Raw genomic sequence first — 14,591 nt, forward strand, 5'->3', positions numbered from 1 at the left:
TTCAAATGGAAAAATAATCACATAATTAAGGCTTTGTTAGCCACCATTAACTAGAGTTCTTCGTATGAAACATCAGCTGCTAAATATCACTATTAACCACCACCACCACCAACGACCAGATTTCTGAGGAAAATTTAGTGACACTTCAGCAAACTTTGCCCCACAAGATTTATGCAGCAGCGAACATGTGTTATTTCTGTAAAAAAGAGAAAAATAAAACTGTCTGTTGTTTACAATGTTTGGCATTTTTACCAAAACTTCAGTATCAGACAATATCATCAATGATGGATGTTCATCCGATCTCTGATGAAAGTCCAGTGGTCTCAAGTTATAATTAGACAAGGACTTTCCTATGAAAAGAATGATGTCCTTGTATGTTTCACGTGCAGTACTACTTCGGTTTATAATTATTAACTCTAAACTTGACACAGTATACACCACCCCTCTCTCTTCCACAATGTTTTCATAAAATATCCTTTGGAGACAATTGAGCCAAGGTGACATCAGGATTTATATCCATCACTTTGGAGGTTGATAAGTGCCTCGATTTTTCAGTCACACCCAACCATTGCTTCAAAAGTTGAAATACTTTCTCGTCATTTAACAAACCTCTGTGGCTACCTTTAATACCAACTCTTGCAGTTGCTGCGAACCCATCAGCCTATCATGCAAAAAACGGAAATGAACAAGATATCAAACATTACTCAGAAAAAGATACAAAAAGAAGTGGATGAACCAAGGCATAGTTAGCTGTTCGATGCAAGAATATTCCTGAGGCATTACAAGATTCTCAACTCTCATTCTTGGGAACTTTTTTAGTGTTATTCCAACAAAATGCTGATAAAATATTTACCTTAGCTGATTCAGAAGGAACAGTCCCATCTCCATCCACATAAGAATATTCAGGCTGAAAATAAACAATATGAACTAATGATTAATTTTAATCAACAATAACAACTAGAATAAGTAGAAAAAAGAGGGTGTGTCCAGTACTAGTGTATGGCACACTTTGGATAAGTCGCCAATCGGTGAAGTTTCAGATCCATAGCTGCAGTAGCAAACAGGAAGAACATTGCAATGCGTAGTGTAGGCAGTGCTAAAGCAATTTTTTACTGAAAATTAAATTAATAATTTGAAAAGGCTCCTTAGCTACAAAAGAAACAACAAGAATACATTATTTGAGTTTCAATGATAAACAAATATCAGTTCCAATGACAGCAAGCATGGTAAATTGGAAACTTTATCAGGAAAACACTACCGTATTGTAAATGGAGCATCAAACACAACGTTCTACAAAACGTTCCATAAATTCCAAATGAAAGGCAACCATAATATTATCTACAGGAAAAGAGAAACAATCCAGCTCCGAACTGACTGATCATGAAATATGATTAAAATCAAGGTAAAATCAATGGGAGATCCAAAATCATTGTTCTAAAATGAGGTCTGTCCAGTCGCATGTGCATATGTGGGGGCCATCCCAATTTCCCTCACCCTAGGCATTGTAACATTGTCACACATAACTTCTCCTAAGTATGAGGTGAGATCACATATGTGGTTTATATTTCATCATTGAAGTTCAGCCCATATATGACATCATTTACATTTTCAAGCTTGATTGAACTCCATTGATTTCAGAAAGGAAAAACCATCTCAATCATTCCGAAATATGTTAACCCCACTTCTGAAAGAAAGAAGACCAACTTTTGGCTTTCTCCAAATGTGAAAAAGGAAAAGGAAATTCAATTTCTTTTCCTTTTCCTACAATAAAAAAGAATTATGTTCTCGTGGAATTAATTTCCCATGAAAAGCTCCTTTTCTGAATTTTTTTCTTGCAAAGAAACAGACCATTGACTGCCCTAAGAACATGTACAATTGTAAAGTTTAACACAGAAGAATTTACTTGGTGAATGGTGGAACAAGTTATCATCATTTCCTAGATCTATTGTAGTATTAGACTATTAGTTTATTAACAATTAGTACCCAGATCTAGAAATCTGCATGGTCATTGTCAGTGTTTTTCTTTGGCCACCTAGTGGTTTATGTTTTCTCAATGTGATCTATATTTCCTCAATGGATTAGATTTTTAGGGTGCACCCAAACTTGGTGCTCACCAATCTGCTTTTGAAAAATCATTTATTTATTCTAGCCACAATTTTCAAGTGAAGGGTTCACTTTATCCTTCACCTTAAATTTAGAATTTTCAAGTGAAGGGTTCTCAGCATTCACAAGGTTATAAAGCTTTTCATTGTTGCCAAAAGTTTATAAAGCTTTCATAAAGTTAAATCGGACCTTGAGTTTAGATTACTTAACAAAATTTCGATTTCAGGGTGGCTACAAAAATCATCATGCCTAAAGTTAAATGTACAATGAAATACAGGACTAAACCAACCAAAGATATCAAATTGAAAAATAAGTTATTAGATTTTAGCAAAAGTAGCCACATATACATAGTTGAAGATATACTCCAGCAGATAATAGATGTAGAATAAAGGGAAAAAGAAAGAGAAGAAGAGACAAACAAAGAAGGAAAGAAAAGATAGAAGAGCTGCAAACAGGAAAAGAAATTGGCCTGCCAAATTTGTCTAATTAGATAAGAGGTTTGTTGACCACCTATCAGTCATAACTGGAGTTATTTTTCAATTCAATAGCAGCAAAATAAATAATTCAAAAAAGTCTAACGCATATTTTTGAAAATAAAAAGTATTATAGACCCATCCAAAAACCAGTCAACTCAACCTGAACTAACTCCTGTGCTAAGGACTACGTCACAAGGGGATTTCGTAATTTCCTGACAAGAAGTACTTTGCTAAATACATTTTCAGTCATGGGTACAAACTACCAGGGTTATTTATCGTGTCATCTATGCAATAGCAGGAGTACATGAATTAGAGTTAGATCATCCAAAGCAATCCAACCTAACACGCAAAGGCATCTTCATTATTATGAACAAAGTTTTACAAGGCTAATTTATCCATCGCAGAAATACTAGGCCCAGCATGTTGACTGTCCTAAGAGATGAACCATGGTGAATGGACTTGGTGGGCACTAGGCAAAGGCTCATCCTCTTAGACAACGCAGTATGGAGTGTAATATAGTGACAGACATTTTAGAGGGGGAAAAGGAAGTAACTAAAGGTTTAGCCTTTAGCCTTTTACTTAACAAAGTGGACAACTTGTGAAATTTACTTGTTCATATCATCATCTACTTAAAACAAGTACAGCTACCGAATCAAATACATACCACACATCATATGGAGAGTCAAATGATGTCCCAAATATGTTGTAAAAGCTAACACTCCTTGGTAACTGGGCTTCATCAATAATTTTGCGAGTTCGAGCAGCCCATTTGAGGATAGAAAAATTAAATGGTATGGAAATTGACTTTCCATTGTACTTCAGCTACATGAAGCAGTAAGAGATGGAAAAGAATGTGTTAATCAGTGATTTTGCTAATGCATACCTGTTTGATGGAACAATCCCTAACTTTGACATATTTGAATCCAAAAGTAAGTAATGTGCATTTAAATGTTTTTATCACATAATTTGTTGTCAATAAATTCCATGCTGAAAAATTATATATTTATGACAGCCAACTATGAATTACACAAGAAATTTGGCATAAATGAATAATTTTACAATCTCTTGTTGCTCATATAAAAAACAAAACAGAAGAAATATCCATGCAAGAAGCAATTGCAGTAAAGGATAATCTAAAAAAAATCTAGCTAAAATTAGTGGAGAAATATTTGAATTTTTTTAGTCAAATTTTGACATGGTAGCTTTTATAGTGATCACTAAGAGATATAAGATGCAAAAGCTATGTCAAATTTGACTCTGTTGTAATTATCCAGGATCACTCAGATATAACATAGAACATTCAAAAATTGTCCTTGATGGGTCTGCGCAATAGAGGGGACTCGGGTTCTCTCTTCCACAAATTATCCAAGTAATATGGTACATCAACAATAACAACAACAAGAAATAGTTTTTCAACTATCCAGGGTAGCAACAAGAACTTTTTTGCCATCACTGAGCCTTATGTAAGGCAATTCCCTAGTTAAACTAAGAGAAATTAAATATATTGTATTGTTTCTGAGAAATACTTTTCAGGTTTTTTCTACCTGACCCTCGACTACCTACATGTCCTCTTTGAATATGTTTGTCCTCTATTAGTACAGTAGATAAGTATTCATAGATAAAAATATTTTTTGTTCTATCTTTTATAGCAACCAAGGGCGGCTTGGATATAATGATAAGGTTGCTCCTTTATGCCCTGGTTAGAGTTAAGAAAACAGCCGTTCTTTATTAAGCAGTAAGTACACGTTGATCCACCACAGACTGCCGATGTGGGATCCTCATGCACTTGATTCACCCATTTTTTATCTTTTCTAGGAATTATGCACTCTCATCTATGCTACATTAACTTCTTGTACATGTTGTTTTGTGACTTTCCTATACTCTAATCCTAGTAATAAGGTGATTATCATTAAGTAATTAATATAGCAAGCATCCAGCCTCTCAGCATTCTTGACATATGCAAATAGATTACTTTACTGAATAATTGGTTCAGGCAAAATGTCATCTAACATGTCCCTTGCAAATTTGAAAAGACACTTCCTCACGTTTACTACCCTGATGATAAATATGAAGGATGACAAAAACTACCTGTGACTTCACTATTTAAGTTACATGGAAAGTGCTAAACAAGTAATAGTGTATACATAGATAGCAACAAACTCAATATAGTTGCTGCATGGATGCTAGAAAATGTTCAAAAAATAATAAAGTCAGTGTCAGTTGTCATGATGTCTTTCCTTGAGTAAGGGGTCATTACTTCCTAGCATTGAATACCTTTTGTCAAGGCACATTTCTATCACACGCTAGCTGCCACTCCCTTGATCAACACAAGCCGAAACAATTGACCTAGCCAATCACCACTATAGCATGGATCAACATGGTTTGTGCAACTACCTTTTCACAATGATACATTACAACTCGTGTTGACCCATGAGATCAACATGACAATTTGTGATTAAAGCATGGATTTTAAGGTTGTAGTTTACTAAGCATAATGGTTGGTACATGTTGTAGAATGTAAATATAGAGCTACTACCACCATACACCAGAATCATATAAATTTTCTTATTTTTTAACGACCAATACTGGTACTACACCAATCTACACATAATGATTCAACCGGGTTCTGAGACAAGTACCAATACCAGTTTTCAATCCTTGAGTTAGAGTTCTGAGACAAGTTAAAATACTAGATTATATTAATAATTTTGTATTATTCTCAAGTAATAAATTTTGCAGCCTATAACAATCCCTGGTTATTCTGACACTAAAACCCCAAACTAGATTCAGAATCGAAAGACATTCCATGAATCATGTACAGGTAATGTATTTAACAAGTAAACAAATTTCTAGCTCATGAGATATTATTAAAATAATGGACAGATCAATGAAGTACAATATATTCAGAAACTCCGACCGTATATTTGGCTAAAATACTGCCCTGATATACAAGCCTAAATAGTACCTCATTATTCTTTAGAGCTTCTTCAAAGAAAGAGATGCATGTAGCTGGATCGTACTCTTCCAACTTCACATTTTCCTTCTCTTCAGATAGCTTCCTCCAGACCTGTATCAAAGGCTTCTTCTTCCACTTAAATCCCGAATTTGGCAGCATCTCATAAATAGATGGGCACTCAATCAACTGCCAACACAGAAAATTCTTAAGGGAGATATTCTCTAACAGCAATACCTTTCAAACAGTGATGGAAATTAACTTTATAATCAATATACACATGCCTAGCAAAATCTGATTAGCATAAAAAGAAACTAAAGATGACAAAGAGAACTTATAAACCTGAAGTGTTCTTCATCGCTCAGATAAGCCAACTCATGAAAAATTGACTAGCCTATAAGTGAGACAGAATTAATACATTAGCTAATATGATCCAGAACATGACCAGAGGTAGTTCTCGAACTAAAATAGGCTTATATAAGGGTGAACATATACATCAGGATTCACATGTTAAATAGGCAGAAGGTAGATACATGATGCACTGCATAGTGGGCATCGAATGCTCCCAAATTCCAAGATAATAAATTCCAAACCCAAACCTATCAAATTTCAAGAAGATGGTTTGTATCTTGTGATGGCTATTAAAACTCCACCATGTACAAAGAATGGTTCGCCTTACCGATTTGTACCAGTATGTCAATCAACTGTTGGTACAGTATGTACCAAGTTGTACTGAGCATACCGACACATGGTACATGGAGGCATTCCGATGTACCACCCATATTGGTCCTCTATCAAACCAATATGTACCGCCCATACTGAGCAGTATGTCGTGGTACAATGAACCTTGGTACAAAATATTACGAATTTATATTAGGTGGTTGAGGGATATAATGTGCAAACCATATATAAAAGGGCAGAGGTGGAAGATTTGCATAGCATTCTCGTTTTTGAAACTTTATCAAACCTTTGTATTTTGAGCTACTAGCTCTTAGTTATCTCTTGAAAAAGAGAGAGTTCTCTTTTGTTCTCTCATATATCACTTATTTTTCTTGCCCTCTTCTTCTCTCTTCATCTTGTTTCACATCATTTAGTATCAGAGCCTTTCTACACTCCTGGAGTACTTCCGTCTTAGTGGCAATTAGAAGGAGCAAAGGGCAGTGCGGCGAAAAATTGATGTAACCAAAAAAAGATGAAAGGGATGCAGAAATTGAAGCACTAAGGAGACAAGTTGAAGAGATTATTATGCGCCTCGAGTGTCGAGGAACCCATTACTCTAGAGGCTCAAGCCATGATTATGCAAATGATGGATTCGAAGACACGAAACCCTTTGCATCTAGAGAAGCTTTAGGAGACTCATCCATGAAGAGGTTTTTTCGCGCAAATGGCAATATCAATATTGACTTTTTAGAGTTCCATGGTCAACTTCAACCTGAAGAATTTCTTGATTGGCTTAGTGTCATTGAGAAATTCTTTAAGTACAAGGAAATACCTAAAAGTAAAATTAATTGCTAGAAGACTTCAAGGTTATGCTCCAATTTGATGGGACAAGGTGTAAGAGATGCGCCTTCAGAAGAAGCAAATCGACTCTCAATTGTTTGTTTCTCTCCTTTATTTAAATTTACTTTAATTAACTTCATGCTGCATATTGCGCAATTTTTTTTCCTTTTGTAGAGTTTATTTATTGTGGTGCTTCTGAGCAGATCACTAGACTATATTTCTCAATTACTTTTTAAGGTTTTTTTTTATAACTAAAATATTTTGATAAGAATCATTTGATTTAAAAAATATTTATATGATTTTTTTTAGTCCGATTAAGAGATCTAAATTGTAGGTATATATTTCTTTTCTTGATCTATTCATATCAGGAGTTACATTTTCTCCCTGGTCAAAAGTATATACCGCATATGCATTTCATACAAAAAAGAAACTTTAAAAGAGTTTAAGACAGCATAATAATGGAATGATGAAAAATCATATTTCACAACCATGACATAAAGAACAAATTTTAAAGTGGAATCTCATCATTGTACAAACCTACAAGAAGATTAAAAGAAATTCACTAAGATGCAATTATACTTTTTGACATGACTGACACATAGCTATGACATTCACTGTGTAGGCCATAACATATAATAAACTCACATGTTAAGGAATTACCAATTGATGCATCGTCCACCTAGAAACAAAGAAGAAGCTTTCAAAACCATAAACAAATTGCAACCCAGTTAAAAGGGAATCGTATATGCATCCTGGTGCTCCTGTTGAAAATAAATTAGAGCTCGAGCAAAAATTATTATCTGGATTAGAAACCTTGTGAAGACAAATTCAATATAAAACTTTCATATCCATGAAATTTCATACTTAGCATGAAGTGAAATGTGTAATACATAACAAAGACCATTTGACTCGGAAGATCAGTTACCTTGGAAGGGACATGCTATGCAGATCCACTTGTTGACATACTTTGAAAAATCCTGAATAATAATTTAGTTCATTTCACTTGAACCTCATGAAGTTCTGATTAAAGTAAAAAATACAACAGTATAAACAAGAAATTTTGTCCACTGAAATATGAGAAAAATACGCACATCATTGTGTAGCGACATGAAGCATTTGACAAGCAATCCACCCATAGAATGTGATATTATATTTACTTTTTTACCACCGGAAGCCTTATAAGCAGTTTCCAATTTTTGTTTCAGGCCATCCATAGTTTTGTCAATTCTGAGGAAAGATATCATATGGAATGGTTAAGAATGTGCATTGGGAGGTCTTTGGTATTGCACTAATTTGGGATTATTCACAATAAATAAAGAAGCACAGGTTTAATTTTAAAAATATTCTTACCGATTGCTCTGTCGAAAGTCATAACCAAATCCGAAGAGTGTGGTTCCTTTTTCATATCCACATCCAATAAGCATATCAATCATATCATGGAATTGATATACATCGGTCAGACGCAGAAGTTTTGCCCACTATAAAACATGAAAAGGTCTATTAATATATTTATGCCAACAACTAGTATATATATGTAAAAGTCTTAAGAATAACAGTTCCATGACAAGCCATTTGCTAGTATAGCAGAACCAGATGACACACATCAATGCCAATCATGCGCCACAACAAAGCATGAAATCCTTGACACATACCATAACATGTACAATGGTGACAAGTAACCCTCGAGACTGATAAATCATTAATAAGATAATTCCATGCAAAGCTTAAAATATCGGTCTGATACCATTTTGACATCTTGCAGACTGGTATGGCACCATTATAGCTGATAGTATATTGATTTGCACCACCATGTCTCAATAATAAATTATTAAATAAATAAATATCGATCAGTATGGATTAAAATACTGCCCAGTGCCCATATTGATTAAAAGAGACCAGTTTTTAGTGGCCTGACAACCAACCAGGAAACTGACTTGGTAATTTCATATGGTTCAGTTAGATTATGGATTGTATAGCTCGCTAACCTCATTGTATCAGGCTTACCTAGTGGTATGCAGACCAATGCCAAAACTGTACAGGATTATAAGCTGACCATCTGATACCAGTATTGTGTTTTTTTATTTCTAATAGTTGATACAATTCTCTTCATTCAGCAGTATCAACCAATACAGACCAATACCAAGTGTTGGTAGGTTGCCACGGTAACACATACTGATACTATACCAGTCCAGCAGCATGCTAGAATCAGTACCAAACCGACGTTTTAATCCATCAATAGCAAGATATATGGTCTATTACCGATGTTGGTTTGACTAATAAGTAGCGGTTTATACATACCAGGTGATGAATATTTGAAACCTACGTTCCATGTACATATGTTTCAACATATAGATAGGTAGAAATAAAATACATGCCATGCTAAGTGATCAAAAATAAAAAAGCATGCTAAGTGAACAATTTTTATTGTCCAGTTAATATGAGAAATTCATTTTATTATGACAAAATAGTGGTAAAACATTTTGTATGGCCTTCGACATGCATATGATCTACAAAATGAGATTCTGTGCTTTGTAACATATTTCTTTGCCAAAGTGCATGTGTATGATTGCATAAAAAAAATGCATGTTTCTAAACAATTGATCAAACTTTTCTGACCCTGGGACACCAAGTTTGATTATGGTCTTGTGGCCTTGACAACCTTTTCTTATGTAAACACTTGAACTTAATCACTGACAAGTAATACATACATATATATATATATATATATATATATATATATATATATATATAGCACTACAAGGAAAAATCACTTACAACTGTTTTACACAATGGTCTATGTACAACTATATTCAATAGAAATGTGCCTTTTAGAAAATTATAGATAATATTAACCCCAAAAAAGGTCTCTTAATGATGAAAATATTTGTCTTTGACAGGAATGAAAATGCCTAAGAAAATTTCAAGGTGGCTTAAAGCAAACCATTTTCAAAATCCAAATGAAATTAAGTTATAAACCTGCCTTTTTCAGATTAATTTAATATCCTTGAATTTGCTGATTCAAAACCATCCTCCATGATTGTACATTTCTCTAATAGAAGACCATCCTCTTTGAAAATATGCCTAGGTCTCAGATTAGCAGAAAAGAGAAGCCAGTCTTTTATGACACATAAAAATAATATGTTTCATATATTATCAGGTTCACCACTTGCAGAGCTGGATGACCTACAGAAACTCTTCCTTTTAAACTGCAGAATGAATATTCTTTGCTAGAGAAGATGCTTTCAAATTTTCTTGTTACTCTTGTTCTTTGGTGCTTCTCACAAACTAGCTTTTCATGTTTTCCAAGCTTGTTAATTTTCATACTTGAATAAGAACAACCATGTTAATTCCTGATTATGATTAACACACCATCAGTTTCACAGCTAAATCCAAATACTGGATTGTTGGTCCTAAGGTATTGGATGCCTCATCTACTCACAACCACATAAGTAAAACTACTTCTCCAAATACCAGATTGCTAGTCCCAAATTATCATATTCCTTATCTACTGACAAACAGATAAGTGATACTGGAAGTCTTCTCTTCTCCTCATTCAATATATTCGATGATAAGGCTCCTGTCAAAATTAGCACACCAGCTGTCGTCTGAAAGCCTACAACAACAATCCTTCTATTAAACAAACTTAATAAGTGCTCTCGTTTCTTAAAATAAATTTCTACACTAGAAATGCATGAACAGCTGTGCCAACAACTAGTTTGTGTGAAGATGTCAGCTAGCTTAGCTAGTAAAGATAGTTTTTCATAAGGTCCTGAGCTCGAATCCCACTTTCACCACTTACTCTTTGCAAAAAAAAAAAAAAAAAACTAGTTTGTGTGTTTCTTTGCGACATAAAATGCCTTTCAGGTTTTCTAGTTTCTTGTTCTCTGGTACTTCTCACAAAAACTAACTACTCATGTTTCTCAAACTTGTTAAGTTTTGTACGTGAATAATAACAACCATGTCAAATCCTGATTAAGATCAATACAACATGAATTCCACAGCTAAATACAAATACTGGATTGCTAGTCCTAATTATTGTATTCCTCATCTACTCACAGCCAGGCAAGTAATACTAGAAGTCTTCCCTTCTCCTCATTCGCTATAGTCAACCATAAGTTTCCATGATTGATAAGGCCCACACTATCCATCACCGATGCTGCAAACTCTTAGAACCGTTTGAGATTGGCCGCTCTGGGTTGAGCCCCATACAGTTTTGCCCTTTTGGGGTGGAACCCCAAGGTTCCTCTAGGAGTGGATTCACCTTAGCTCTCCAGCTCTCTAACTAAATATCCCCTAGTTAGGAGTCAAGACCTCAAGGGCTCCATGATGGATGCCATCGGATAAGGTCCACACTAGCCATTATTGATACGAACTCTCTGAGCCATAAGAAATTATGTGCTGGGGTGGACCCGCATGATTTTGCCCTTTCAGATGGACCCCAAAAGGAGCTTTTGTGAGTGGATTCACCCTTCATTAAAATATGATATTATCAGTGATGATTTAGGACTTCTGTCAAAACAACCACACAAGTTGTGATCCTGCCACTAAACAAAATAAGTGCTCCCGTTTCTTAGCAATTTTTTTTACACTTGAGGGCACATAACAGCTGTGCCAACAGCCAGTAGACATAGGACGCAACTGATGAGACTGGTTCGGTAAAATCTATAATGTCTTCATGACATTTGACATACGCACTCCAGTAAGGACCATAATGGGCATGACTAAAATTCTAATGTTAACTCACAAAACCCTGTAAGAGGGCATGTGAGATGACACTGCGACAATAAAACAGTAACAAAAAAGAACATAAACAAGAAACAAAAAGCAACTCACTAATGATGGATCTAAAATGTCGATCGCTTGGAGACCGTAGTCATCTTCAGGGACTACAATTTCGTCGTCAACGTTGAGCGACTCCGTGTACCCTGCCAAATCAAGACATATACATATCAAAATCACGTGATTATTGAATTCCAAGATATCAAAACCACAGAAACAAACACGAGACCAACGATCAAACAGGTGCGGCGCGAAGCAAAATTCGGTTTCTTGATACCAGAAAACAACAAAAGGACCAAGAGAAGCAAGGATCAAGAAGAGACAGGGGGAGGGAGGAGGCAGACCAGTGTCGGGGTTGTAGAGGGACCAGAGGTACTTCTTGAACTCGAAGTTGGCGAGGAGGATCCGCACCCAGACGCGGATGATGGACCCGCTCTTCCTGTTCCTCGCGTTCAGGATCGATCCCCCCATGCCGGTAACCAGGACCACGGGGTCCAAGTCGGGGTCCAGGTCCGCCGCCGCTCGTCGTCGGCATCCCCCGATGCACCGGCGGAAGAAGGGAAAGCGCAGCCCGCAGTCGCCAAACATCGCGAGTGCGAAGGGGAGGAGGGCATCGGGGGAGGAGGCAGACCAGTGGGGAGGGTGTTGTGCGCTTTAAATTGGGATGGATTAGGATGAGGTTAGAAATAGCGCCTCATCGTGTGTCGCTCGCTTGTCAGTGGCCATATCTAACAGTCAAAGAAATGGAAAGAGATGGAAGGGGGAGACGGCAAACGATGCGGGCCGTATGATCGGTAGATGGTTCGCGCGCGTCGACGCTGCATGATGGAGCGGTTGCGAGAGACACGAGAGACCACGCGTACAAAGCGAGGACGGAGGACCAACGTGGGCCCCACTAACTGGTCTCTCGTGGGTGCCCAAGAGCGGTGCTCTTTCCTGACGCCCAAATGGACCAAGACATCCGATCCATAACCGCCAAGTGACGAAGGTGGGACCCACTCCACCTACCGACCCCGGAGCCTGTCGCAGTGGAGGCACATGAGAGGATGCCACGTGGCGCAGGGTTGGAACGGAAGAGGCGACATGTTCCACGAGAAGAAATGTGGTTCCCGCTTACCGAAATTTCGTGGGCGTCCAGGAGCGGTGTTCCCTCATGAAGCCTGCGTCGGTCGAGGCATCCGATCCTAAATCACGTGGGTAAGGCCACTGGGCCCGTCACCGACGAGCCCTGGACCCTATATCCGCCAATGCAGCTGACCGACGGCTACGTGGCTCGCGGGAAGCGTGAGGATTACGGAACGAGACGCCGCATGTCCTCCGGAATATACTTCCCTCTGAAAACAAAACAATAAAAAACAGAAAACGTTTCGCCCTCGCTCTCTCGCTAAAGCGACACAATTCGGCAACATTAGCAACACACCTTGTCAAACAACGTTTTGTTTTGTTTTCAGATGAGGCCACCTCTCCCATCAACTCCTAATCTTACGAATTCAGCATTCTTTACTGCGTTCTTTGTACTGATAGCATTCAATGCTTTTCTTGCGTTGAGTTGGACATGGTGGATATGACTTCAGGACATGAAAAATATGCTTTTCTATATATATATATATATATATATATATATATATATATATATATATATATATATATATATATATATATATATATATATATATATATATATAAAGAGTCAAGGTGATAGTTAAGATAGGGCTAATTATAAATTACCCCTATAGTAAAATCTCTTTAATATTCCGATCTTTAGACTTAAAAATTTTATATTAAAATCTCAAAATTGAAGCATTTAATTTCATTTACTGTTGTGGCTTTATCGACAAAAGATATAACATATTCATGAATGGTACGAAAATGATGGGTAAAAGAATAATTTTAATAGGGATGATAGATGATGGTGTCCTAGGTAACTGTTGTGGTGGTGGTCAACGACAACAACGCGGGGGTTAGCCTTATCGATGTCGATCCAAACATTCACGACAAGGAGGCAAAGCAATGAGGCACCTGAGCAAGCGTCAAAGGATAAAGAGGAGGTAGGTGAGGCATCTATAACGATGTTGTGCTCAAATCCTCAAACGATTGTTTCATCTAATGACGTGATAAAATCAAGAAAGATGCGGTAGAAGACGAGGAGAGAGAGGTTGCAAGCGAGCTTGGCGAAGAGGTGCGCTTGCTTCGAGCTTTAGCCAATGCGCGAACGACGCGTATGCCTCGAATACAATGATATAATAGTCAACTTGCTTTCAGATCAACTCCACTTGCAACTAGAGGGGATTTGATTGAACAATGAAGATTGATCGTTGCATAGAATGGAAGCTCGAATAGTATAGATCCGATAGTGGGAGATACAACAAACCCTCATCCTTCTTCTCACTCACCTCTAAAGCCATGGTGGTGGGAGAGAGTATAAAAAATACGACGATAATAGATTCAATGAGCGGGGAGGAGGATGAAGGTTTATTGTCTCTCCCATCGTTAAATCTATATTCTTTTAACCTCTATTTTATGTGATAATTAGTCCTCACCATCCGATCAGATCACCTCTAGTTGCTGGTGAAGCTAATATGAAAGTAGGTCAATAACCATGCCACTATGGTGAGAGCATATGTTTTGTTTGTGCGTTGGCTAAAACTTGAGAGTTCGAAGCAAGCACCCCTCTTTGCTGACCTCGAGTATAACCTCTCCCTTCTCGTGGCCAATCACCTCTTCCTCAAATCTACTACACCACTGAACGAAGCGATCGTTTAAGGATTTGAGCATGATGT

At 37.0% G+C, this 14,591-nt stretch overlaps 1 protein-coding gene across 1 annotated transcript; it reads right to left on the reverse strand.

The window, feature by feature from the left end:
• Positions 1 to 168: 168 nt before the first annotated feature.
• On the reverse strand, positions 169 to 12,520 carry LOC135614101 (phospholipase A(1) LCAT3-like). The gene is made up of 11 exons (XM_065111127.1): positions 12,156 to 12,520; positions 11,866 to 11,957; positions 8,383 to 8,510; positions 8,124 to 8,259; positions 7,958 to 8,009; positions 7,693 to 7,793; positions 5,545 to 5,721; positions 3,244 to 3,401; positions 994 to 1,048; positions 854 to 907; positions 169 to 661 (listed from the first exon to the last, which is right to left on the reverse strand). Exons 1-11 carry the CDS (start codon positions 12,397 to 12,399, stop codon positions 464 to 466), a joined length of 1,395 nt encoding a protein of 464 aa, XP_064967199.1. The 5' UTR covers positions 12,400 to 12,520; the 3' UTR covers positions 169 to 463.
• Positions 12,521 to 14,591: the final 2,071 nt, after the last annotated feature.

The sequence above is a fragment of the Musa acuminata genome, chromosome BXJ2-6, assembly GCF_036884655.1.
Source record: "Musa acuminata AAA Group cultivar baxijiao chromosome BXJ2-6, Cavendish_Baxijiao_AAA, whole genome shotgun sequence".
NCBI lineage: Eukaryota > Viridiplantae > Streptophyta > Magnoliopsida > Zingiberales > Musaceae > Musa > Musa acuminata.